The sequence below is a fragment of the Echeneis naucrates genome, chromosome 3, assembly GCF_900963305.1.
Source record: "Echeneis naucrates chromosome 3, fEcheNa1.1, whole genome shotgun sequence".
NCBI classification, from domain to species: domain Eukaryota; kingdom Metazoa; phylum Chordata; class Actinopteri; order Carangiformes; family Echeneidae; genus Echeneis; species Echeneis naucrates.
In genome coordinates this window covers 1,280,380-1,304,115 of record NC_042513.1, presented here as the reverse complement: position 1 = coordinate 1,304,115, position 23,736 = coordinate 1,280,380, and the positions used below count along the sequence as shown (strand labels likewise).

General features: G+C 38.4%; 2 protein-coding genes across 3 annotated transcripts; one reads left to right on the top strand and one right to left on the bottom strand.

Annotated features, from left to right (window-relative positions):
- The first annotated feature begins 1,283 nt into the window (after positions 1-1,283).
- On the top strand, positions 1,284-11,888 carry cstf3 (cleavage stimulation factor, 3' pre-RNA, subunit 3). The gene is made up of 20 exons (XM_029497801.1): positions 1,284-1,500; positions 2,117-2,221; positions 2,399-2,494; positions 6,630-6,662; positions 7,596-7,693; positions 7,769-7,835; positions 7,913-7,947; positions 8,029-8,155; positions 8,249-8,326; positions 8,448-8,610; positions 8,923-9,032; positions 9,114-9,230; positions 9,318-9,536; positions 9,625-9,727; positions 9,932-10,001; positions 10,210-10,405; positions 10,507-10,657; positions 10,867-10,961; positions 11,088-11,148; positions 11,290-11,888. The coding sequence occupies exons 1-20, from the start codon at positions 1,474-1,476 to the stop codon at positions 11,487-11,489; spliced, it is 2,151 nt and encodes a 716-aa protein (XP_029353661.1). The 5' UTR covers positions 1,284-1,473; the 3' UTR covers positions 11,490-11,888.
- A 1,069-nt stretch (positions 11,889-12,957) lies between these two features.
- Positions 12,958-21,729, bottom strand: depdc7a (DEP domain containing 7, paralog a). Of its 2 annotated transcripts, none has more exons than XM_029497802.1 (9): positions 19,994-20,047; positions 16,678-17,140; positions 15,602-15,732; positions 15,277-15,469; positions 14,844-15,064; positions 14,554-14,696; positions 14,351-14,476; positions 13,986-14,064; positions 12,958-13,860 (listed from the first exon to the last, which is right to left on the bottom strand). In XM_029497802.1, exons 1-9 carry the CDS (start codon positions 20,007-20,009, stop codon positions 13,637-13,639), a joined length of 1,596 nt encoding a protein of 531 aa, XP_029353662.1. In that variant the 5' UTR covers positions 20,010-20,047; the 3' UTR covers positions 12,958-13,636. The 2 variants fall into 2 exon arrangements, with proteins under 2 accessions (XP_029353662.1, XP_029353663.1); XM_029497803.1 differs by lacking the exon at positions 19,994-20,047 and adding an exon at positions 21,597-21,729 and having other exon boundaries at positions 13,637-13,860.
- Positions 21,730-23,736: the final 2,007 nt, after the last annotated feature.

The following is a 23,736-nucleotide window of genomic DNA, read 5'->3' as shown; positions in this document are numbered from 1 at the left end:
TGTAATAAAATTAGTGGTCGGGAATCACATATATAAGCAAATTATGTATTTAATTGCACATGAAGGGTATAGTTAAAAATTGCTTCTAGTGCTGAATGTTGATAACCACCAGAATAAATGAATTCTTAAATGATGTATATATGTTACTGAACAATGTCTGAAGTCTGTATTTGTAAATACAGTGGAAAAACCTAATGTAATCAAAATATGCAATCACCCACAAATTTTCATACAGAAAACCCTTGAAAGTACACCAAGCATCTAATTGAAGACATAAGGGGATGCTTATTGAAGAGCTCAGTTAGCTAGGCATAGGCTAACTTCAGACCTAGAAAGATATAATCCTTAAACTGATCCAGAAAACCGAACCAACAACGTTCAGCAACAGTTCAATATGGTCACGCCATGCCAGTATCATTCTGTGCTCTTTTGGTCTAGTCTGTTTTAGGCGGTTGATCACATACTTAGAAGCGCGCGCTCTTGGCGTTTATCTTTTGTCCCCCCCTGTTGGCCAATATAGCAACCATCAGGACAAAACAGTACAAAAGGAGCCTTTGTCTGTCCTGACATATATTTAGCCAATTTAGCCACTGATAACAAAATCCTGTACACTCTTGTTATCAAAGTACCCAAAAGGTTACAACATAAGCCTGAGATGTATGTGGAACAGCAGTAAAATGTGTCTGCATTCATATCATCACCATGTCCATTGACCACTGCAAGTAACTAGCTGTGGGCCAAAATCCCTTCAGTCACATGAACGCACTTGTTTAACAACATTGTTGAACATATTTTGAAATATAAATAATACATGCAATTTGTTGAAAGGATTTTGATCCTTCTTGGTAGGTTATGCAAACCATAAAATGGGGACCAAGATTTGCTGCACACACCGACTAGTATAATGTAGACGGCCTCCAAGCATCTGATTCCATTTACATCTACCAAATGAAAAAAAAAAAAAAACAACTGTATGTATGCATGTACTCAATACACATTCATTTACAACATAGGTCACAATACAAAGGCTACAATATTAATCTTTAAACAGCCATTTGATTGGCAATTGTTTGGATAATTGTTTCAAGCTTCAGTTTTATGGAAATTATATCTGTGGATTCTTAGGTCTACTTTTTGAATCTTCTAGTAATATTATATAATGTATAATATGTACGACCTTATCACAAATTTCAAGGCGCACCGACCGGTTTAGTTGCAGACGGCAACAAATTTATTTTGAAGGCACCGGAAGTAGTGTTGTTATTGCTGTTGGTGAAGTGGAACACAAGTTTCACGCCATTTTGAGATATCGGCCAGCGAAAGAAGCGTTAGTTGGTCGAAGGCAATGTGATCGATCCTGTTGAAGTTATGCCGATTACTTAATCGTTTTCTTTTCAAAAGAAAATAAAATTACCATCACGTCATTATTTGAGCGTTTATCCAACATTTCTAACCTACATTACTCTTCCAGCCATGTCCGCCGAGGGAACAGCCGACCAGGTAGCTACATGCAATTTTGTTCATGCAAGCTAACTCACTGAAACGCAAGCATAATTTTATTTGGTTTTATATTTTGGAAATGTCCGAAAATACACTACTCTGTGCATGATGTTTTTAATTCTTAGATGTTAGTAGCAGCTTTTATGACGCATTAATGCAGATAGTTCGTGATTTCTATGGCTTTTGCAAGTTTAGCTTGTCGTGCGCCATGTTGACTGGCCTAGCTGTATAGTTCTGTAGCTGTTTCTCATTGACCGTCGTTGAGTTTTTCTGAACATCACTAATATTTCACGTTGATATCAATGTTCATATGCCGACATCAAGTCACTGTTACTTGTAGTTGTAATTGTAGTTTCCTCGTGCTGGATTGCCCCTTAATGGTGCCAGCCACGAGGACGTAGCTGCGTCTTATATGTTCATCAATTAACCTCAAGTGATGCGTTGCTAATGGTTTTAAACCAAATGCAGGGAGATCTGGACTCCCTGTCCCCGTTTTAACAGCCAGACAAACCATATACAGAAAGCCAGTGGGTACCGCGAGTCGTTACCACAACACAAGCATCGCAGATTCTTCAGCTTCATAAATGTTTTTTCCTTTTTCGTTTGTGTTTTGCAGGCGGCAGCTGAATATATTCCTGAGAAGGTGAAGAAGGCAGAGAAGAAGTTGGAAGAAAACCCATATGACCTTGACGCATGGAGCATTCTGATTCGAGAAGCACAGGTTTAGTGACACAGAGTTGCATTTGGGGGTTAAGCAAATTGGGAATAATGGGTGGGAAGGGTCCTGGGCCAGAGGTTAATATATGTTGTTAAAATACAATACACAACATCCTTTCCAACATGATTGCTACTACATATATTAAATAATGTGAAATGTAAATGTATTCTCCCTCTTTAGAACCAACCCATAGATAAAGCAAGGAAGACATATGAGCGACTTGTCACACAGTTCCCAAGTTCTGGCAGGTTCTGGAAACTATTCATTGAAGCTGAGGTTAATACTTTTTTTTTTCTTTAAGTGTGCATGGCTGGGAATTTTTCTAATATGATCAACAATGTGATTTCACACAAACAAGATGTCTCTTACTTCAATGAAGTTTAAAGTCACAATTCTTGCTTAAGATCCTTAGATGTGGCTGTTGCGCAGTTACAAGATTTTTACACTATCTCAGGTGATGTGAAAGGTATAAAGACATTTTTACAAGGCACCTACATACCTAAGAGTATACCAAACATAGATGTAGGATAATGTAAAGCATTCTTGTTTTGTTAGGATCTCACTAGATTCACAAAGAATTGTGCCTTTAAACACAATCAAAGGGGAAATTAGCTCTAACAATTTATTTTTCAGAAAATTGTGTTCCAAGGATACGAAAAAAAAAAAATACATTTTTATCTGCGCCATATTTAAATGGGGTAGATTGCATTTGTTGCATGTTTGATCTGCAACAGTATTAAAACTATTTTAATGGTATTGAAGTGCATTAGCCTTTTATTTACTTGTCGTGTCAATTTATTGCCTCCTGTGTCATTTCTTTCAGGTAATTTTATAAAGAAATATTATGATTGTGTGGCCCGTTATTTCATTTTCCTCCTGAATATACCCACAGGCTTTCCTGTCATGTAGTCACCTACTGATGGAATGATTCATTTTCCCTGTTCCTGTTATCATTTTTGCTAACCAGATGATTGTCTAATGCCCCCAACCTCCTCTGCCAATGACTACTGCAATTGGTGTTAAACACATTGCTTTCACAAAATTGCACAGTATTACCAAGTACCAAATTGCATCGAATTGAGCTTTTGGTTAAAACTCCAGCAAGTAGATTCTGGAAAGTGATTATGTCTAGATGTTGTAAATTGAGGTTGCACTGGTCGTGGTTTGTTGTTGTGTGCTTGCTCCCCTGGGTGAAGCTCTCTCTGGATATATTTGTTTGGAAAATTATAAAAGTAAACAAACTTACTTAGTCACCTGGCTTCTTGAGAATTGTTCTTGATCATTTAATCTGGTCTACAGTTGGCACCAACCATGTGCCAGTATAGCATCACTTGCAAAGTGTGGATGATTTAAAGATCATATGATTATGCACCACATCTCAGGAAAGGCTCAAATAAAGAGATTGAAATATTCAAACATGTGAAGCTCTATTTGTCTGAAAGGCAGGTAAACTGTACAAAGTGACAGATAGTGGAGGATAGTGTTCACCCGAATGATAGCTGTTTTATTGTAAACAGGGTTACGTATTTAAGTAATTGTAATCCATTCTACCGTTCTACTGTGATTGTTATTGGGTGGGTATGACTAAATTTAAACTCATCTGCAGGTCTGGTAAACAGAGTGGCTAGAGTAAAATGGGCTTAACAGGCTATTGTTTGCAAGTTGCTGAACTCAGTGTCCTTGGCAAGATTGAATACATATAACACAAAACAGTTCAAGTAATTATAAGGCATGCTTTGTTTTGTCGGGGGATTAAGTTGGGTTAATTTATTGAAGTTGTAATTAAGTCGAAAAGTTGTTTGTGCACATAGCCAGTAGGCCTGTAAATTTTCTTTATTTGGTTCTTACCAAATGTTCATACACATTTAGCTAACAATTGTTAAGGGATAAGGGAGCAGGAAAAAAACAAGCAGTAGGGGCAAATTTCTTGAATGCATGATCTCATTTAGCCAGTGACATTTATTCTGATTTGGAGATGGTGATACTTCTGTTGCATCTATTTAAATTGAACATTAGATGTTTTTCCAGTCTTGATTTTATTCCCAACCCCCTTTCAATGGTCTCTCACCTTTATGTCCCTTGTGTACTGAACTTGTGTATTATGATGTACTCACTATCATGATTATTCCAATACACAACCTATGATATTCATTAAGCATATTGGAATTTACTGAAATGACTGACATTGAGATGTGAACTAGTGTGAAGCTTTTTTTTTTTATTATTTTATTTTTTATTTATATATATATATATATACCTGTTCAAGATTTCAAAGCAAATAGGGACATTTTCAAAGTAGTACCCATGGAGAGATGTTGGTAGGCTGTGCTACTTGTAACGTATATTGTAAAGCAGCTTATCTGGTAAGTATGTGAGGAGCTTTTATCATTCCCGTTTAATTGACAAAATATTCATAGGCTTTTTGAACCCATTTATGCCACATTCTCCATATTCAGCATTTTTTTGAAGGGGGTGGGGCACGGTGTATAGCAGTTTCATAGAAGAGCAGAGTCTGTATGTAGTCAATTAAGTCTATTCATAGTCATCTCATGTTTGTGTGAACATTTTGTTCTCTTGAGATGTTACAAAGGCCTCATGTGCAAACAAGTTGCACACTGGGAAAATCTTTAGAGAGAATACAGCTCAGTAGCTCGGTCAAGATTATTTCATGCATTGTAAGTGGTGCGTGAGAAGAAGTGCTTTTTGGTGAAAGTTGTCAGCACACAATGACCCGAAACAATGCTGGCGCTTACTCTTGCTTTATGCTTTGACCCCAAAGCAAAGTGTCAGGAAACATGACAGCATATTGAGATCAATATCCCTAGTCTTTCATATTATTTAATATATTGTAATTTAAAAACAGCACTTTCTAAGTATTTCAGCATTGCCAGTATATTTTAAAATTATGAAGAAAAAAATTTTGTGTTTTGTTTTAAGGGAAGGCGGGGTCAGATCATCCTACAGTATTTTTCTCAAACAAGGCAAACAAATGAAAATCTTCCAGCTTGGTTGTAGAAATAGTGCACATTTTCAAACTTGCTGACTGCAGTGTAGAAAGTAATTATTGAGTACTATTTGCTTTTAGAGGCTACAGGAGCTAGGAAAGCATAACTCAATATCTAATTTGAGCCAAGTTCATTATGATTTACTCTCACGCTTTATATTCTTCATGGAAATGACAACTTTTTTCTGCGCCTGACAATTTTCTTTCCTGTAAGTAGGTTATGTAATTATTTAGTATATGCAATTATGCACTGTTATTATGTGAACTGTCTTTTATGGAATAAGTTCATAGTGAGCTTATGACATCACAGAACTTCAACTTTTCTCACAGGCATATTCAGCTGAATTTGTACTTTGATACAACCTGCAACAAAAAGTCTTTCTGTTACAGCTAATGTACTAATGTAACCCTCCGGAAGGAGCCTTTAGAGAGGTTTGCTATTTGTGTTGCTTCTCTAAAGATTTTTTTTCTTTATCAGAATCATAGCTTATCCTTTCCAGTGTGGCAGATGAAAACAAAAATTTGCTTCTGATGTTATACACGATCGGGTTTTATTGATTGTGGGCAGTCACTTCAGATACTTCATGAAGTAGTAGTTTTGATTATTTTAAAAGAACATTATGCAAAAAATATAGTAACATTTCAGACACCACATTGTACCTTGGAGCTATTGTTATATTTGCAAGCAAATTCGTTCATAGACAGTGGGCGGTTCATTCCGTAAATTATTATTAAAAAGTTGCTGTTGGCTTGGTCGCTTAAGATTTTTTATTTTTTTTTTTTAATTAAGGGAAAGTTAATGTGGCTCATGTCGTTACAATGCCTGGAATGAGCAAGTAAAGTAGGTCAGACTTATGGTTAGTATCCTGGCAGCACTCTGAACTACATTTGCATCTAGTCCTAAGAAATTATCTAGATTACCACAGTGGGATAGGATCCATTTACCCAAACAGTTAATACTACAGAAAGAACGCTCTTATGTCTAGACTGTAGGATGCTATAGCACTGTTGTTTCAGCTTCATAGGAAATTCCTCTCTGCAACACTGTTGACCAAAATAATGTTCCCATCAGTGGGTTTATAAGGAAGTTAAATAAATGCTAACTACTGTATTTTTTTAGATTAGGAGAGTATCTTTAATTTTCCTCTCAAAGTTATAATTTCTATTCTGCAATTTGATCTTATCAGGCTTTTTCTATGTAATGTGTTCACTGGTGATTTTCTGGGTGTGGCACAATCTATAAAGAAAATAAACCCCATATTTTCTTAAAAGTAATTTGTCATTCTTGTGTGAATTTCACTTTGTTGATCGTGTGTATGTGTGATTGGTCTTATTTGCATGAATGCATGTTTCCTGTAAATCCTATAATTAGAGTAATTAACATTGCATTTACACTCTCATTTGCAGATCAAGGCTAAAAACTATGACAAGGTAGAAAAGGTAAGTGTCCATCACACTACAAGGTTGAGTAGGTTTACTTTGGTATTTGGGAAGGGTCATTTATCTGTTTCTAATTGGGCTTTTTGTCCTTTTTATTTTCCCAAGAAATTTCCGCAGTATATTCACTGGTGTGTTATGAGGCATCTGAAAATGAATGTGAAAGGCATGTAATTTGAGAAAAGGAACTCGAAAAGCACAAGAGTTTAATTCCCAGCATGCCCTGAACCAAGCCTTCCAAGCTAATTGACAAACAAAAACTGGGGAAGTTTGGAGAAGATTTCTTTGGGTAATGAAAGCAATGCCTCTGGTGGGTCAGTTGAGGTTATGTGCTCTGATCTAAAAACATATTAACATCTTAATTTTGTACCCACCGTAGTGTTTTTAGTAGGTTCAACTATAATAAGGATACGCATTTTGAGTTTTATCTCCATTGATAACAGTTTTATTTTAAATGTACTCAAATGTGTTTACTGGGACAAACCATACTTGCCATTTGTTGGTTTCTTCCTGCTTTTAATAGATTCTGTAAGTCTGAAGCTCAAATGTGTGCTTTGTTCAGTGTTTGGGTGAATGCAAATTCAAAGCATAATGACATTTGTATTCCTCAAATAATCAGAGTTTGAACGATTTACTGAAATGTGGGTCTCGTCTGAGGCCTGTCTATATCAGGCAGATAAGTGGAGTTCACTGTCAGTGCTTCAAAGACCCCCACCCAACCCCATGGGGACGTATCGGTCTACAATAAAAGCTGCTTTTCTGAGTTTTGCTTGGTGCAGTTGTAAATCCTCCTTTGTGGGATCTACCGCCAATTATCAGCAGGCTAGTTTGAGAATGGGATTATTAAAGCAAAGCAATGACACACTAAGGATGTCAGATAGAATATATAAAATCTATACCACTTATTTTTAACTTTCAATATTCTCGCCCCTGCAGTTATTTCAGAGATGTCTAATGAAAGTGTTGCACATCGACCTGTGGAAATGCTACCTCTCATATGTTCGAGAGACCAAAGGGAAGCTACCCAGCTACAAGTAAGACAACATGCATAGACAACAACTGAAGGGTGCCGACACTGTTTTCTAAAACACGTATTTTCTTAATCTCAGAGAGAAGATGGCTCAGGCATATGACTTTGCCCTGGATAAAATTGGCATGGAAATAATGTCTTATCAGGTACACAGATCTGCACAATTTATTTGTATGTGAAATTAATCTTCTGCTGTCACCTAACAGCTCTGCTTTCTTCACAGATTTGGGTAGACTACATCAATTTCCTCAAAGGAGTGTAAGTATCTATCTTGTGTGATACTTGTAAATGTGTGAACCAACTCTAAAATGTTGACACCTGAGTTTGTTGTTTTGTTAGCGAGGCTGTGGGCTCATATGCAGAGAACCAACGGATCACTGCAGTACGCAGAGTTTACCAGAGGGGCTGCGTGAACCCCATGATCAATATTGAGCAGCTCTGGAGAGATTATAGCAAATATGAAGAGGTGAGAGACCAACCAAGGTTATAACTTTTTGTTTTTGCATATGAGGATTTAGCTGTTGAGTGATGGAGAGCTGGGCTGACTTCTCTATTTTAGGGGATCAATGTGCACTTGGCCAAAAAGATGATTGAAGACCGAAGCAGAGACTACATGAATGCCAGGAGAGTTGCTAAAGTGAGATTATCCACAAAAAGCAAATATACAAAGACTTGTTTTGTATCTTTGCACAGTTTGTTGAAATGTTAAGTTTTCTTTGCGAACTAATGTATATTGTTGTGTGATGTGGATAATTCAGGAGTATGAGACTGTGATGAAGGGTTTGGATAGGAACGCACCCTCAGTACCACCCCAGAATTCTCCTCAGGAAGCCCAGCAAGTGGAAATGTGGAAGAAATATATCCAGTGGGAAAAAAGCAATCCATTGCGCACAGAAGACCAGACCCTCATCACGAAGAGAGGTGACGATTCGTGATCAAGATGTCATTATTAGAGTTTGTAAATCCTTGGAATGCATGCCTCCAATGGTTCGCAATAAGTAAATAAATATTTCTTAAAAGGCCAGTGATTTCAGTACATATGCTGGTGTGTGATTTTAGTCCTTAAAAAAAAAAAAAAACATTGTTTAATGGAGGTCCTCTGCATACAGTAGATCCTTCTCCTGTTGGATTGCAGCCACTAGAGGGCACAGGTTATCACTCGTCTCATGGCTCATGGTTTAATATTTGGGGATCCGACATTGTCGTCACTTGCTGTCCTGTTCTTTGTTGTAGTGATGTTTGCCTATGAGCAGTGCCTGCTGGTGCTTGGTCACCATCCTGACATATGGTATGAGGCAGCACAGTACCTGGAGCAGTCAAGCAAGCTGCTTGCAGAGAAAGGGGTAAGAGACAAAACTTAGATTTTCCACAGAGACAGAGAATGTTATTTAATCCTTTTAAGTATATATTTTTTTTCCTCTCAGGATATGAATAATTCCAAGCTGTTTAGTGACGAGGCAGCTAACATCTATGAACGTGCCATCGGGACTCTTCTGAAGAAGAACATGCTTCTCTACTTTTCATTTGCTGACTATGAAGAAGTGAGTGTCCAGGTGCTCATTCAGTTGCAACCAACACGGTAAAAGAAACAGGGTCTTATCAGCAGCACTCTTTTACTGTCCTTACAGAGCCGCATGAAGTATGAGAAGGTCCACAGCATCTATAATAAACTATTAGCTATTGAAGACATTGATCCCACGCTGGTCTACATCCAGTACATGAAGTTCGCCAGGAGGGCGGAGGGCATCAAATCAGGTCGCACCATCTTCAAAAAAGCTCGTGAAGATCCTCGCACGCGACACCATGTTTACGTGACTGCAGCACTGATGGAGTACTACTGCAGCAAGGTGAAGACACATCACACTTGATGACTGCTGTGACTAAAATCAATTGTACTAACATTTTTCAAAATAAACTCTTCATCTTTCGCAACAGGATAAATCAGTGGCCTTTAAGATTTTTGAGCTTGGTTTGAAAAAATATGGAGACATTCCAGAGTACATACTGGCGTACATCGATTACCTCTCACACCTTAATGGTAGGTCTCATCTAATAACATGCAAAGAATGTAGAAAGAATGCATTCTTTACTACAAATCTTTGGATATGAGAAGTTTTTCCAAAATATATTGCTGAACTTGTATTATTATAAGTATATAAGTATTGTTTTGTTACCAGCAGTTGAAGACATTAGTCAAAGAAATGTAAAAATACACTGAAACACTCTTTTCTTCTCTCTCCAGAGGATAACAACACCAGGGTGTTGTTTGAACGTGTCCTCACCTCAGGAAGCCTGTCACCAGAAAAATCAGGGTAATTCAATTAAATTTAATTCATTGGTTTTATTGCCATTGCGCAAATGTAAAATAAAACTCGAATGTAACTCCTTGTGTCTACAAATAAATAATAAATGAACAATTATTAATACATTTAAAAGTTTAATGATAAGTATTAAACAAGTTACCATGAAAGAGAATATTTCTGATAGTGTTTGTTCGCTGATTCTTCTTTTGCTCCTCAGTGAGATCTGGGCTCGATTCCTGGCCTTTGAGAGCAACATAGGAGACCTGGCTAGTATTCTCAAAGTGGAGCGCAGGCGTTTCACTGCCTTCAAGGATGAGTATGAGGGCAAAGAAACGGCGTTGTTGGTGGACAGATACAAGTTCATGGACTTGTATCCCTGCTCTACCAGTGAACTCAAGGCCCTTGGATACAAAGTATGTATTGTGGCCAATGTTTAGGACGCAAAATGTGTCTCATGCAATAAAACTGATCAAGCTTTTCTGTGGTAGTTAAACTGTCTCTACTGGGTTTGTAGGACGTGTCTCGTGCCAAACTGGCAGCACTGCTCCCAGAGACTGTGGTGGCTCCCTCTGTGCCTGCACTGAAGGATGAAGCTGACCGTAAACCCGAGTACCCCAAACCTGACACCAATCAGATGATCCCCTTCCAACCACGCCATCTTGCCCGTACGTATACCTAAGTATACCTAACTAAACTTACCCCAAATCCAATAACTGTTATGCTACATCTGTGAAACCTTGTGCTTGAGTCTGATGCACATTACACAAGATGATTAGTTTTTTTGTTTTTTAAATAGTTTTACTCTCCCTTCCACATCGACTCAACATATGAAAGGATTCATCTTTGATCCAGCCTCTTGTGCTTCTCCCTGCAGCTCCAGGTTTACACCCTGTCCCTGGTGGAGTTTTCCCTGTCCCTCCAGCTGCTGTTGTTCTAATGAAGCTGCTTCCTCCTCCTACATGTTTTACTGTGAGTAGCAGCAGCAGCAGCTTAATTCTGTCAAGCTCATATTTACTGGTAACTGACAAAAGACAAGAGGGGGAGACTTTTTTTTATTTGAGGACTTAAAGAGTCTGTGATTGTGTCTGACTGCAGGGTCCCTTTGTTCAAGTGGATGAGCTCATGGAAACTTTTAGGAGATGCACACTTCCTGACAGTAAGTTGCTTTTGTCAGAACAGTCTTTTTGGTCATGCACCAGACATCTGGCTCATGATGGGTCCAAAACTAATCTAAAGTTGTTTAGATGTGTTACGTCCCCTATTTGACATGTGGCTAATACCTTTTCCGTCCCTGCAGCTGTTGATGCTGCTGTAGAGCTGATCACTGGCAGACAGCCTGATGCAGGAGGGGAGGGCAATGGGTCCATGGAGAATCACGCTATTGCCAAGTCACTCAAGAGGCCTAACGCAGACTCAGATGAGGAAGATGACAAAGGAGCTGTGGCTCCACCCATACACGACATCTACCGAGCACGCCAACAAAAACGGATTCGATAAAGTAAAACAAACCATGACCCTAAATAGAATGTAATCTAAGTACACTGTTTTTGGGGGTAAATGTACATGTTCATACTTCAAAGTGTTTTGCAGATAAAACATCACTTTATGTCTGTACAGATGACGAGCATACATAAATACACACTCAGTCATACATACAGTATGCACTCCTGGGTGTTTTTGTGGCTTTTGTTTGTTAACAGTTTTTATTTTGAAAGACTGACCATTATACTGTAAAAACTTTTTAATTCAACCATTGATTGGCACACAGCTGAGTTTTGGCCTTGTGATCTCGCAGTGACGACAAAGTGGAATTACGCTTTTTTTAGATAACAGGAGGAAACAGTTTGTTTCAATAAAAGTGTAAAAAAAAAAATAAACCACTGTTTGTTTCTTTTATTTTTCTGACGCTTTATACGTTGTGCTCATCTTTCTTTGTACTGGGATGACATTTTATTCAGACCTCAGCCATCCCAGGATTTATTATTGCACCTGGATTGCATCATTTGACTTTTAGTTGGTTTTAATTGCCAATCAACTCTGTTGAACTAATCAGATTCCCCCTATGAAGGAAAGCAGGATCTCAAGCTTACGCACTTCATGTGTGAAGATGGTAAAAATATTATGCCAACAATAACTAAGCTTTTTAAAAAAAAAAAAAATCCTTAAAATTTGCCATCCAACCCAGACAGTTCTTCAATTGTGACTAACTCTACTTGAAAACATACAATTTGCACAATAAACATAATATTTTCCAGTTGCTTGTTTTCACATCGTATCAGTTACAGCAGTAGATGTCATCCCAGCATAGCCTTTGTTCTGAGCCCATCTTAAAAACTTAACCCACCTGTCCAAAATAATGTTTCCAATTAAAATATTTTAATGGAACTCTGCACAAAAAATCCCTCTCAAGGAAGGTAATTGAATTGGAAGTAATTACATGTTTCTCATTTTGCTAACAAAACTACCAGAACACAATGTCCCTGGAATGATTTATTAATTTATTTATTTTCAGAATTGATTATGTACTGTCTGTATTTTCAAGTATTCTATTGTGAAAAGATTTGTCCTGATAGCAACAGTGACAAAATATGGGAAAAGGTAAAGAGCTTTCAATGACATTGAAGTCATAATTTCCAAAGGGTTGTCTTTATTTTACAGGACTGTGTGTATTGATATTAGTTTTACAGATTAAGTTAAATACTGCTCACAGCAGCAGGGATGTGAGATTTTTTTTTACTTGTAATGAGGTGAAAAGCTGCATCCAGCACTTGTCTTTTGTTTTACTAGAAAGTGCCATAAAAATTTCACATTTGTGTTCTTTAACCATGTCGCTGGATAAGTTATTTATTTCAGTCAACGGTTGCATCTTGCATCAGATTTTAGCCGAATTTTATGAAAACCTTCTGTCAGTTGGAGATATGGAAGCAATTTCATCAACTGATTAGAGGGCAGCACAAAAGCCTTATTTGGTTTGTATTTTTACTTTACTTTAAGAACTTTTAAGATGTTGTTAAAACACAGCTAAGGTTTTAAATCAAAAGAAAAATAAATTAATTAAACATCATAAACATACTGATTTGTAGCAAACATAAAACCCCAGAGGGCCGATTCTCATGAATGCCTTTGTTTACTACAGCACATCATTTGACTTACAGATTTCCAGGTTAAAATTTCTGTTTGGTGGTTCCTCAGACAACAAGTCTGCACTGTATATGAGAAACCACATGAACATACACATTTACTAACACTGTTTCTATTGCACAAGCTCAAGGGATTTGAGAGGAAACATGCAGGTTTGTCTTTACTGGCTGCACAACACCATCAAGATGCATTGTAAAAAAAGAAAAAAAAAAGAAGAACATATGATTCCCAAAGTAACAGTGCAACTTCCAACTCAGACATTTTATGTTAGTGTCCTGCACTAAACAAAATATTTAAATCCAAAAATTAGGCTAACGTGCCCTTAAATATCGCAGCTTATTAATAAGTCTACAATTAAAATTCACATTCTTTTTCAGTAGTTTCAACTTTTCACATACAAGCAAATAAAATAGACTTGCTAGCTACACGTCATTGCCTCAGTTTTTCTTCTGATGTCTATTTTTGTACATTATAATACATGATTTATTTTAAATAAAAAAACATTACTGTAGCAACATGTTGATGCTAGACAGTCTACTTCCAAAGTACTGGACAAAAATCTCCGGATGGCCTTTATTAAACTGTCCAAGTAGTCGTCTTTTTTCCTTGATGGAAAGCTTTGGGTTCTCATGGATTGCCCGGAGTAGGGACCAAAGTTCCTCTTTAGTGGTTTTTTGTGCATTTTCTGAATAGGCCTTAGCATTCAGTCTTGTGCAGTACGTCAAACCTGCATAGGAGAGAGATGGTAAAGTAGAAAATTATTGCAATTTTAACAATTCATTGGTAATGTTTTTTACCAATGAGTTTTTTGATCACACAAACCACAATAAACAATAAAGTTGAAATGTTAACCTGTTATCATATCAGGATCCTTCCCTTCAACAATGTTCATTACTCTGTCACTGACCATCTTGTGCAATGAAACAGGAATCTGGTGGAAAAGAATAAAAACAGGTTTCATTCCCTTTGACTTGAAGATATACAGATAAAATGTTTCTTCAGCTTGTGGCTCTGAGCCATCTTTAGAGCCAGACATATTTGATTTATTATTGATATCTGATGTCTGATTGGTTACATTCCGCTTAGGAGCCTGTGTAAAAATTATTTTATCAACACTGCCTGAAGTGTCTTGCAGTGATGTTGATCGTTACATCCCTCCAGCAACACTAAAAACACAAGTACAAACAATGGGAGAGAGAAAAATTAGGAAAACTCACTTTGAAAATACTACAATGGTTATCCATCATGAACAGAACCATCAAGTCCACCTTTCCTTTAGAGAGTCTTCTACTGTAGACGACGGCACTCGAAAAAGACCTCTTCACCGCCATCCTGTTCTCAATCTGACATTGAGAATTCGAGTTAACAGTAATCAACAACGATGTGTATCAACCCACACAAAATGCACACAAATGCTCACTTCTTTATTCAGCTTAACCTCCTGCGGTTTGGCTGCAGTGGCCATGAATCTCAGGAGCCTGCGTAGTTCCTCCCTACTGCGCGGGTCTTGCAGCTTCAGGATCAGCTGCAGTGCCTCCAGCGCTTGCTCTTGCTTACCATTCACTGGCAAACAAACAAGGGAAATATGAAAACGTGAGAAAAGTTGCTTTTTTAAATATACCGCATGATGCCTGCCTCTAAGAATCGAATTAACCCTTCTAAAGATAACAGACCACCAAAGAGATCTGATCTGAGGCCTGCTGGTCTTACCGAGTAACTCGGAGATGCCGGAGTGGATGTCAAAGACATGGTTGGTGAGCAGCGGGGGCTGTTGTGCATTTCCATAATGCTGAGCCAGGGTCTCGTAGAGCAGCCTCTTGCACTGGAGCAGGTCGTTTGCACATGCAGCCAAACCTCGACTCACTTCGACCACTCGCTCATCAGGCAGAAACTCCAGACAGTCTACTGCCCCTGACATCCACTCATCAGCCCTGAGAGAGTTAAAAAAAAAAAAAAAAAAAAAGGATTTTACACACAGTCACCAGATAGAAAGACAAGTCGGGTGGCACAAATATCTAAGGAAGGTTGGGTACAGAGCTATTAATTAAGGGGTTTGTCTGCGAACAGCTCAACAGATGACAAGAAAGGCAGTTTGAACGACAAATTTAAGTTCAGAAAACTATAAAAGCTTTCGAGGGCTTACTGCGCTTCACTGAAGGCCTTAAGAACTTCCCGGTCCAGGTAGCTCGATGTGTACAACAGGTCTAGATCACTGTCTGTGCCGCGAAGGGAAGGCCGAGGTGTATCAGGGCCCTCCAACAAGTTTTCCAGTAGGGGGAGCTCGATCAGCTGCAGCAGTCTGAACACGGCTTGCTGATGCCACACCTCGTCCACACCTGTAAAAAACGAACAGGGTTATCATGTGGGCCTGTGCACACACACATACATGCACAAAATCTGACGAAAGACAGATACTGTTTTATTTTATGACCATCCTCCCGTGTCTCATCAGGTAGTGGACAACTTACGCTCTTGTGAGAGCCCGAGGTTTATCATCTGAGGGGTGACAGGTGTGCCCAGGTTGAGGTTTCCCAGCATGTCTTCCATTGATTTGTCTGTTTTTACAGGGTAGTAGGTGGAATAGCTGAGCACCACTTGTCTGAAGAATTGTATAATAGCAGTAATCAGTGGAATTGATTGAAGAGAAAGGGGGAAAAAAGACTTATTACAGGAACAAGTGTGACATCAGGCTGCAAACATTTGTGATTCAGTTGCAGTTTGCTGCTGCTTTGATTACAGTCATTTAATCTCAAACTGACAAAATAAATGCCCAATTTAAACCATTAAACCATCAGATAGAAAGTAAAGTTTTTTTCCTTCTGGCCGCATTGTATTATTCCCATTATAACTTGATGCCACAAACAAAAAAGCTTAATTTAAGATGCTTGAGCCAGTGTCTCGTCTCCTAATAGAGACATCAGGCCTGTTGACCAGTCTGACCGCAAGATTTCACTTTCACAACATTAGATCAAAAGGGAGTAAACACAATGTTGTGAGGGCTCATGTTAGCCCCTCATCTGTATCCGGACACTCTTGTGAATGTGGGAGAAGTGATTAGGTAAATAAAGGAAGGGTTAGATTTTTTGAGAAATAGATGGATTGCTTTTTCTTTTTTCTCAAATCAATATGATTTATAAATCTGAACTAGCTGTAAATGCCATGCTCCAGCATGAAGCCAGACTGCTGAGCTTAGAAAAAAATTGGCTTTACACGTCACTTGTTGAGCTTTATATTGATCCTTTTCATTTAACTCATCCATGAAAGAGAATAAAATATGTTGAGGCACACTGTGCCTTTCTGTTCGCTAAATATTTCCCTCGAAGTAAGTGATTTTACAACTGAAGTTGATATTTGGGTTTAAAATTAATAAACTGTTACACTGCTAATGAATGGCATAAAGACAGGACTACAAACATGGAATTCAGGACTCTATCAGCGTCCCAGTCTGAAGTTGTGCTGGATTTGGGATTAACTCCTGGATATCAGGAGAACAAAGCAAATCAAAAATTAGATCTAAAGACGTTGTGATGTGATGAGCCTGTACCTTTCACATGACGTACTATAGCTGTTGTTAGTCCTGTTCATGGTTGGTGAATCGTAGCCGCTCTCAATGGTACTAGTGGAGTGAGATTTGCCATTGGTCAGTGATGATGAGGAGCTGGTTGCTGTGCTCAGAAACCTGTACAGGCTGCAACTGCTATCCTCAAAAGTTGCTTGCTTCTTCTCCTTGCCAAAAACTGTAATGCCCACTGGCTCAAACACCCTGGAGTCCATCAGGGCCTGACAAAGACGCATCGCCTTGAATCGAGGCACTGCTTCATCACCAAAGAAACGGTTCAGAGTAATGTGTGTCAAAACCACGTCCACGGCCTCTGAGCCAAGGAAGCAGTCATCGTAAGACTTGAGGTTGTGGCGCCGCCGTTTGACCTCCACATGAGTGTGGAGGTTGGAGATGATGCTGCTCCAGATATAAGTGGCCCGGAAAGGCTTCCCGGCCATGCTGTGTTCTGAAGGAGGAGGACAAGAGAGAATCAGTGAATAAGAAAGGAAGCCTGAAGTAGCTTCAATAAACTTAAGCTTTAATCAAACAAAAAGAACTTTGAATGAGCTTCCTTCCTTCTTAATGTTTTATAATGGCATATCACAAGATTCAAAAGGAAATGCTGTGCAGCTTTAAAGTAAGCGTCAACAACACAAGTATATAAATTGGTGGGTGAAAGAATTGATCAATTAATCAATTAATAATTTAAATAATTTATCAACAAATATCTGCATGTTTCTCAAAAGTTTCTGTTTTCTCTGGGAGTCACTATTATAAATGAAATATTTTCAGCTTTAGACAGACTTCCCAAAAAACCAATCATTTGGTGATGCAGATGTTATTTCACAACTGTTATCCCAGCCTTGTCTATTGTCCGAACACTTTCCCACGGACTACAGAGAGTTCCACATTCCTTCTTTACAAACACTCCCTATCCTCCCTGTGCAATATCACCTCATCCAAATCTCAAACACTATTTGTGGGTACAGCAGAGAAAGGTCCAGGATCCATGTATCTCAAGTGGATAGCAGCGAACGGAAATCCTCTTGTAAGCGTGTACAATAATTCATTTCAATGTAATTCTATTACCATGACTAACACTTGAGAGCCAAATACTAAAGTCAGCGAATATACATATATAAAAATATTAAGAATTGCATTGATCATATGAGTGACTGTAGTAGACAGTATAGTGCACTTTCTGCCCAGCCTGCTACTTTAATCACATGCATGAGGAAACACAGACAATGATCATATTGTGAGCGCCCCCTCTCATAAGAAATATTCTGATATGTTCCTGATGTATTTCCCATTTGATCTGCTGCATTGCTGCTAATACAGGAACATAAAACTTCATGCAATCAGTCACTGTAATGTTCAAAAAGCTTATTCTCAACATAATTGAATCAGTGTTCAGCCTGTAGTTTGGTGGGCCTTTGTTGTGTCATTCACGAGAAGCCAGACCAATGAAGACAGGCAAAGCTGGGCTTATTGAGCTGTTGCTGTGGCTGTGCACTGATGTACACACTGATGCACGCAGTGTGTACTGTGGCTTTCATCTTACAACAGGAAACATTAAAAGCCTGTTGAGTAAATGTTATAGAGAAGGATCTGAGGCCGGAGGCCATAAAGCAGGCACCTGACTGTAACAGCTAGCCTCCATGTTATGATAACACAACATGACAAATACAATTAGTGACCCATTTGTGAAACTTGACCCTCCTCCCCACAAAAGAAATGACACAGCAGCAAGCATATGTTCAATGATCAACTCATTAAAAAAACATACAGTAGCTCATTGAGAGAAGAGGAAGGTGTGTGGAAGACATCTTGGGGATCTGCTGATTAATGAGATGGGTCAAAATCACACTGTGCATCGCTCTGGGGGGAAGAAACTGTCCTGGACAATCCCCAGATTTGCATATCAGGGATTAACAAAAGGGGCTGCAGCTGCTGTTCAAGGAAGAACACTTTTAAACTATTTGCATGAACAGGAACTATAAGAAAGAAAACAAACCAGTGATACAATTTAATCAGGTGTTTCCTTCAGTGAGCTGAAAAGATAAAATAAACTTGACAAGAACTGGCCCTAAAAACTCAATATAAGCGATAATATGTTTTGATCAATTAGTATAAAAATTGGAATTATCAGAATGAAATCGTGGATTTTAGGAGTTTGGGCAGGACCATCTGGAGAATCCCACCAGGGTTCCTTGGATTAAGCGGCCGCACAATAAATCCGGATCTGATCAATATCCATTAATGCTTGCTCAAACTGGTTAAATAAGAAAAAAAAGATCATGTTAGGGTCAGAACAATCCTGGGAACCCAGCTCAGCTCTGTCACCTCTTGTTGCTTGCGTTATGATGAGATTTGAGGCCTGTTTGCTCTGCTAACGCTGAGCAATGTCTCCTCGGCTACTATTCTCCTCATATCCTTCCCTGTGATACTGGTCCTCAGTGTGATCTCAGCAGAGACACTGAGGGATGATCAGGGGACAACAGTGCGGCATGTGTTTTCACATATCAGGTAAATAATCACAGAGGGTGCAGCGCAGTCAGCCCAGAAGGCGATGGCCCCGCTGTGGTTAGTGCAAATCCCCAAACCAGCTCAACCATGTCACTGAAGCAATTGCATGTGGATTTTTTTTTAAATTGGTGTATACAAACACAGATCTGGTGGTTTCAAGCAATAAAAACCCTATTTTGGTGGCAGTAGACAAATCATACAGCCTGTGGCAGATACCTCCATACTCCAAAATGCTGAGACAAGTGAGATTAACCGATGGACCTGCATTAATTTGAACCCTCACATCCTGTGTGATATAGACTATATAATGACCTATGGCCTAACACCAACAATGCACTGCTGAGTTGGCACTGAGGACATCTGGGTTGATAACTGACCGACAAAGTACCAGTAGAATAATGAAACTAATAAAGTTATTTATCAAATAAACCCTTAATACAAGGTCCATTATCACTTTAATTATCAAACTTTACAATCATTTGAATTAGAAACATTCAGAAGTGACACGAAGACACAAACATAATTTAGTAAGTGAATTCAGATCAGAAATAAACATCTGTTTTTAGTAATAGAGCACAAATAAGCAAGTAGTATCACAATCTCCAAAATTATATCAGACATATAGACCAGTAGTTTCTGTCAAGTCCATAAGAACAGCAGGCAACATTTGTAAAATCCCATCAACACTATTAAATAATGTAGATCTTATTTCTCACAGGATTAAAAAAAAAATAAATAAAAATTCAGGTCATCTTGTTTTACCAGATAAATGGCATGAGATAGTCCTTACCTTTTGATCTGTGCATTTAAACCTCTTTCAGTGGCAGTAAACTCAGCAATAGTCTAACAACCACAATGTGACGCACACAATTTACAAAGATCAGCCCGAAACTGGCCCCGCCTACCATATACATTATTCATATCCCAATCACCGCCCCATCTAACCCCAGGGAATGACTTGTTCTCCCTGTTTCCCACCAACTTTTAAATGTTGATGTGTCAAACTTTATTGAAAGGTCATCAAAGAGGTTTAATATACATGAGTCGTCTCTCCCATGGTGCAGACCTAAGCACAGTTTCATCTCAACAGGTAGGGAAGATTATTATTTGGTTTTAAATCTCATAATAAATATCAGGCTGCAATCTGATGATGCTATGATTATATTTAATACTCTTATTTACTGCTCTGGGAAAGGAAATAGTAAAAAGAAGGAACATTTTTCACAACCTTTCACTAAGTCAAACACACTGCAAGCCCACACGATCTGATAAGGACCTGAAATGTTTCACAGTACAGAGGGCAGAAAGTTTGATTGGTTGAAATTCAAAGACAAAGAGATGACGTCAGAAATGTTCCAGAAAACCAGTTTTGCCTTTCTTCATGTCAAAATGTCACTGAGGGCACAGATGGTTTTGAATCTGTAGCAGTGTCAACATTGGCCCTGATGCTATTCAACCACATCTGTTATCATCATCTTACACAAAACCGTTATCATAAACAAACAGTCACGGTCCCGTGTGATCATGCATGAACGCCGGTAAGGGGCAGATTTCATTAAGTCAGGCTCTGTCTTGAGGTGTAACCTGACAATGGAAAAGCAGTAAACTAACATTTCAAACTCAGAGGAAGACAGCCACTGTGAACGTGAGACATGAATGTGGAGTGAAGGGTGAGGTGTGTAAGTCGGGCAAACCGGTTTGATTACTGCTGTCTTCACTTCATGCATGTGGAAAAAAAATTGCTCGGCAGGAGAGAGGCAGTTAAAAGTCTGAAACTTGTGTTTTCAAATCCTTTGATTAAGGAGGGAAACCACTATGCTCTTTACAAAGGCAGGTTCTCTAACTCCAACTGTGACAAGTGTGAAGGTGTGAATTTTGTGTGTCACTGAAGTTCAGTTTGCTCAGCATAAGAAGAATGACTCAGGCCATGTAAATAGGGTGTGTGGGCATTTAGAAAGAAAGAAGTGTCTAACAAAAAAATGTTATAGATGCATGATGGGAAATGTAGGATGTAGAATCAACAAACCCCGACAGCCACGAAACAGTGGTACAGATTTGTTGGTCAAAACCTTTTGACCAGGATGTGAGCAAGAAAAATGATGTGAAATACATCTCATAATACAACTCATAATAATAGGAACAATAAAACTTTCATGACTATAAAATTCAAAACTTTTTTCTTACACAATAATAAAGTATATGATTTCAGATTTTTATATTGATTGGACTGGTTCACACAAGTAAACACTGCTATTTACTTTATTGTCGCCAAAGCAACTGATTTAAATAATAACGCTTTTGGTGCAAAGATTTGCTGAATCACTGTCAAAATCAAAAATACACTAAAGTCATAGCAGCCCAGCCTAAGTCGAAGTAAAAGTAGGTTTACTAACCTTTTTTTGTTGCTGTAGTTGGTGTTTTTAATATTTATCATCTGCCATTTCCGCACAAAACAAAAGCCAGGCACGATTTTGCTTTTACATTAAAGGTGACGCTGAGCCAAAACAGGTTTTACAACTCCTCTAATGAAAGCATAACAGTCACATGGCACTGATATTTTGTCATCTCACTTCAAAGCTGAGGATGAAACTTTAATCCAGAGCAGTGATACATGGTTTACAGCAACAGAGAAAAGAAGAGTGTAAAGAGAGAGGGGGAGAGAGATAGATAGCACTCTTTTTTATACTCACTACAATTCTGGTCCTCAAGGTCAAAGCAATATTTACTCTCCTGTTTCTCTACAGTTGCCTGGAAAAACCCTGCATATTTCCTTTCCTTTCTCCTTCATACTTATCGGTCACACATCGTTTGTCAGGCAATGGTGCAGTTATGACGATGACAAATATTCTATGGCAATTTTTCCAGATAATGGTTTTGTGGACACACCGTTGAAGCAGTGTTGTTACTGCAGACTGGTTAGTCAAGACCCTGGGGGAATTTTCCAAACATCACTGGTAGCAGAGTTGCTCAGATTCTTCTCACTCGAGCAAAAAAAAGCTGAGTGCACAATATAAATGCAAAGTATCAATTTAAAATTAACCTCACCTTCTACAGCTGTTTTGGAAGCTGTGGGCTGAAAATAAAAGTAGACCTATGTATCAGTATGTGACTGCTTATTGCTTCCGTTAGTTTATGTCATAGAGTTTGTTTAACAATGAGAAAAAGAGGTTGGAAAGAGAAAATAGATCTTTTTGTACACTATTTACTATTTGCTAAAACATTACAATCCGATATTCTATCCGATAATCTGCTGTCGGAATACAAAAAACTGCTGGTTTGATATTTTGCAGTGAATTCTTCTTTTTTTTTTTTTTTTTAAATCTCATTAAGCTTTTTATGTAAAAGTAATGAACTGTGAAAAGTAAAGGGTAATTATCTGTAATTCCTCCTCAGTGCAATCAGTTTAACTAGGCAGTATTTCCAAAACCAATAGACTGTCAGTGTTGTCCAGTTTCTGTGACCTTCTCAGATACTTATGCTGCCCTGAAGGTCCTTTCAGTCTGTCTCCCACATATGCAACAATGCAGTGCGTTAAAATTCATATGCATGTCATCTGGATAGCAAATGTTCAATTCTGTCTGTTACCATACTGGAATCCCAAGCACTTGCCGTCTTCCACCCCCATTGCTCTCCATCTCCAAAGGCCAGAAGACAGTGGTTTCCCTCACTGAACAGTCACCATAGCACAGAGACACTTTTGTTTGTTTGGGGGTTGCCAGTAATTCTGCATGTTGGTTGGCCTTGCTGGACAATCATATTTTATTCAACAGCCCAGAGACCCTTTTCAGATGACACAAAGTCCAGCCACCCATTCACAGTGAATAGTTTGGCCATGAGAACATGGTGGGCGAGCATCATGCTAAGGGTCTTGTCCTGTTTTGTCGTCTGCCTGAAGGATATGAACCAACATCTCACAACTGCTCACTCAAACAAGTCGGTGAAGTTAAACAGCATTACTTGTTGGATTTCTGCCATTACGTTTGAATTGTGAGTTGCAGGGTGCATCATTAAGGATTTTGGAGGCATTATGGAGAAAAAATTAAGTACTTCATAAAGTGTTTACCTGATGTAGTCTGCCCCTCCCTTTCCATCTCAAAGAGATCGATTAGCATTTAGAACTGAATGTTCTGGTTAAACATTTCTAGACAAAACAGCAGAAATACAATGTTGTTCTAGTGAGGTTTGAAAGGGCTACAGGATTTTGAAATAAATACTTTTTCTTCCCTTCAAGCCCACTTTTCTATCTCCTGACTTTGGACGCGAGACTCATGTCAGAGAGAGAAAAAAAAACAAAACAAAACAAGACTCTTTTCAGTTTATGAAGACACATTTTTGAGGAATTTCTTGCCTTTTTTAAATAGAGAAAACTAAGATTTTCAAAATTTGGTGCATCACATAGCAACAACAAAACATCTAGTACATGTGGCACTTTATTTACAAACTGCATCTTTAAAGAACGAGTTCACTTTGAGAGCATAAAACTGGTAGTTGAATTATAAAGAGTCCATTTTTGAAAACTGTGGAAAAAGAATT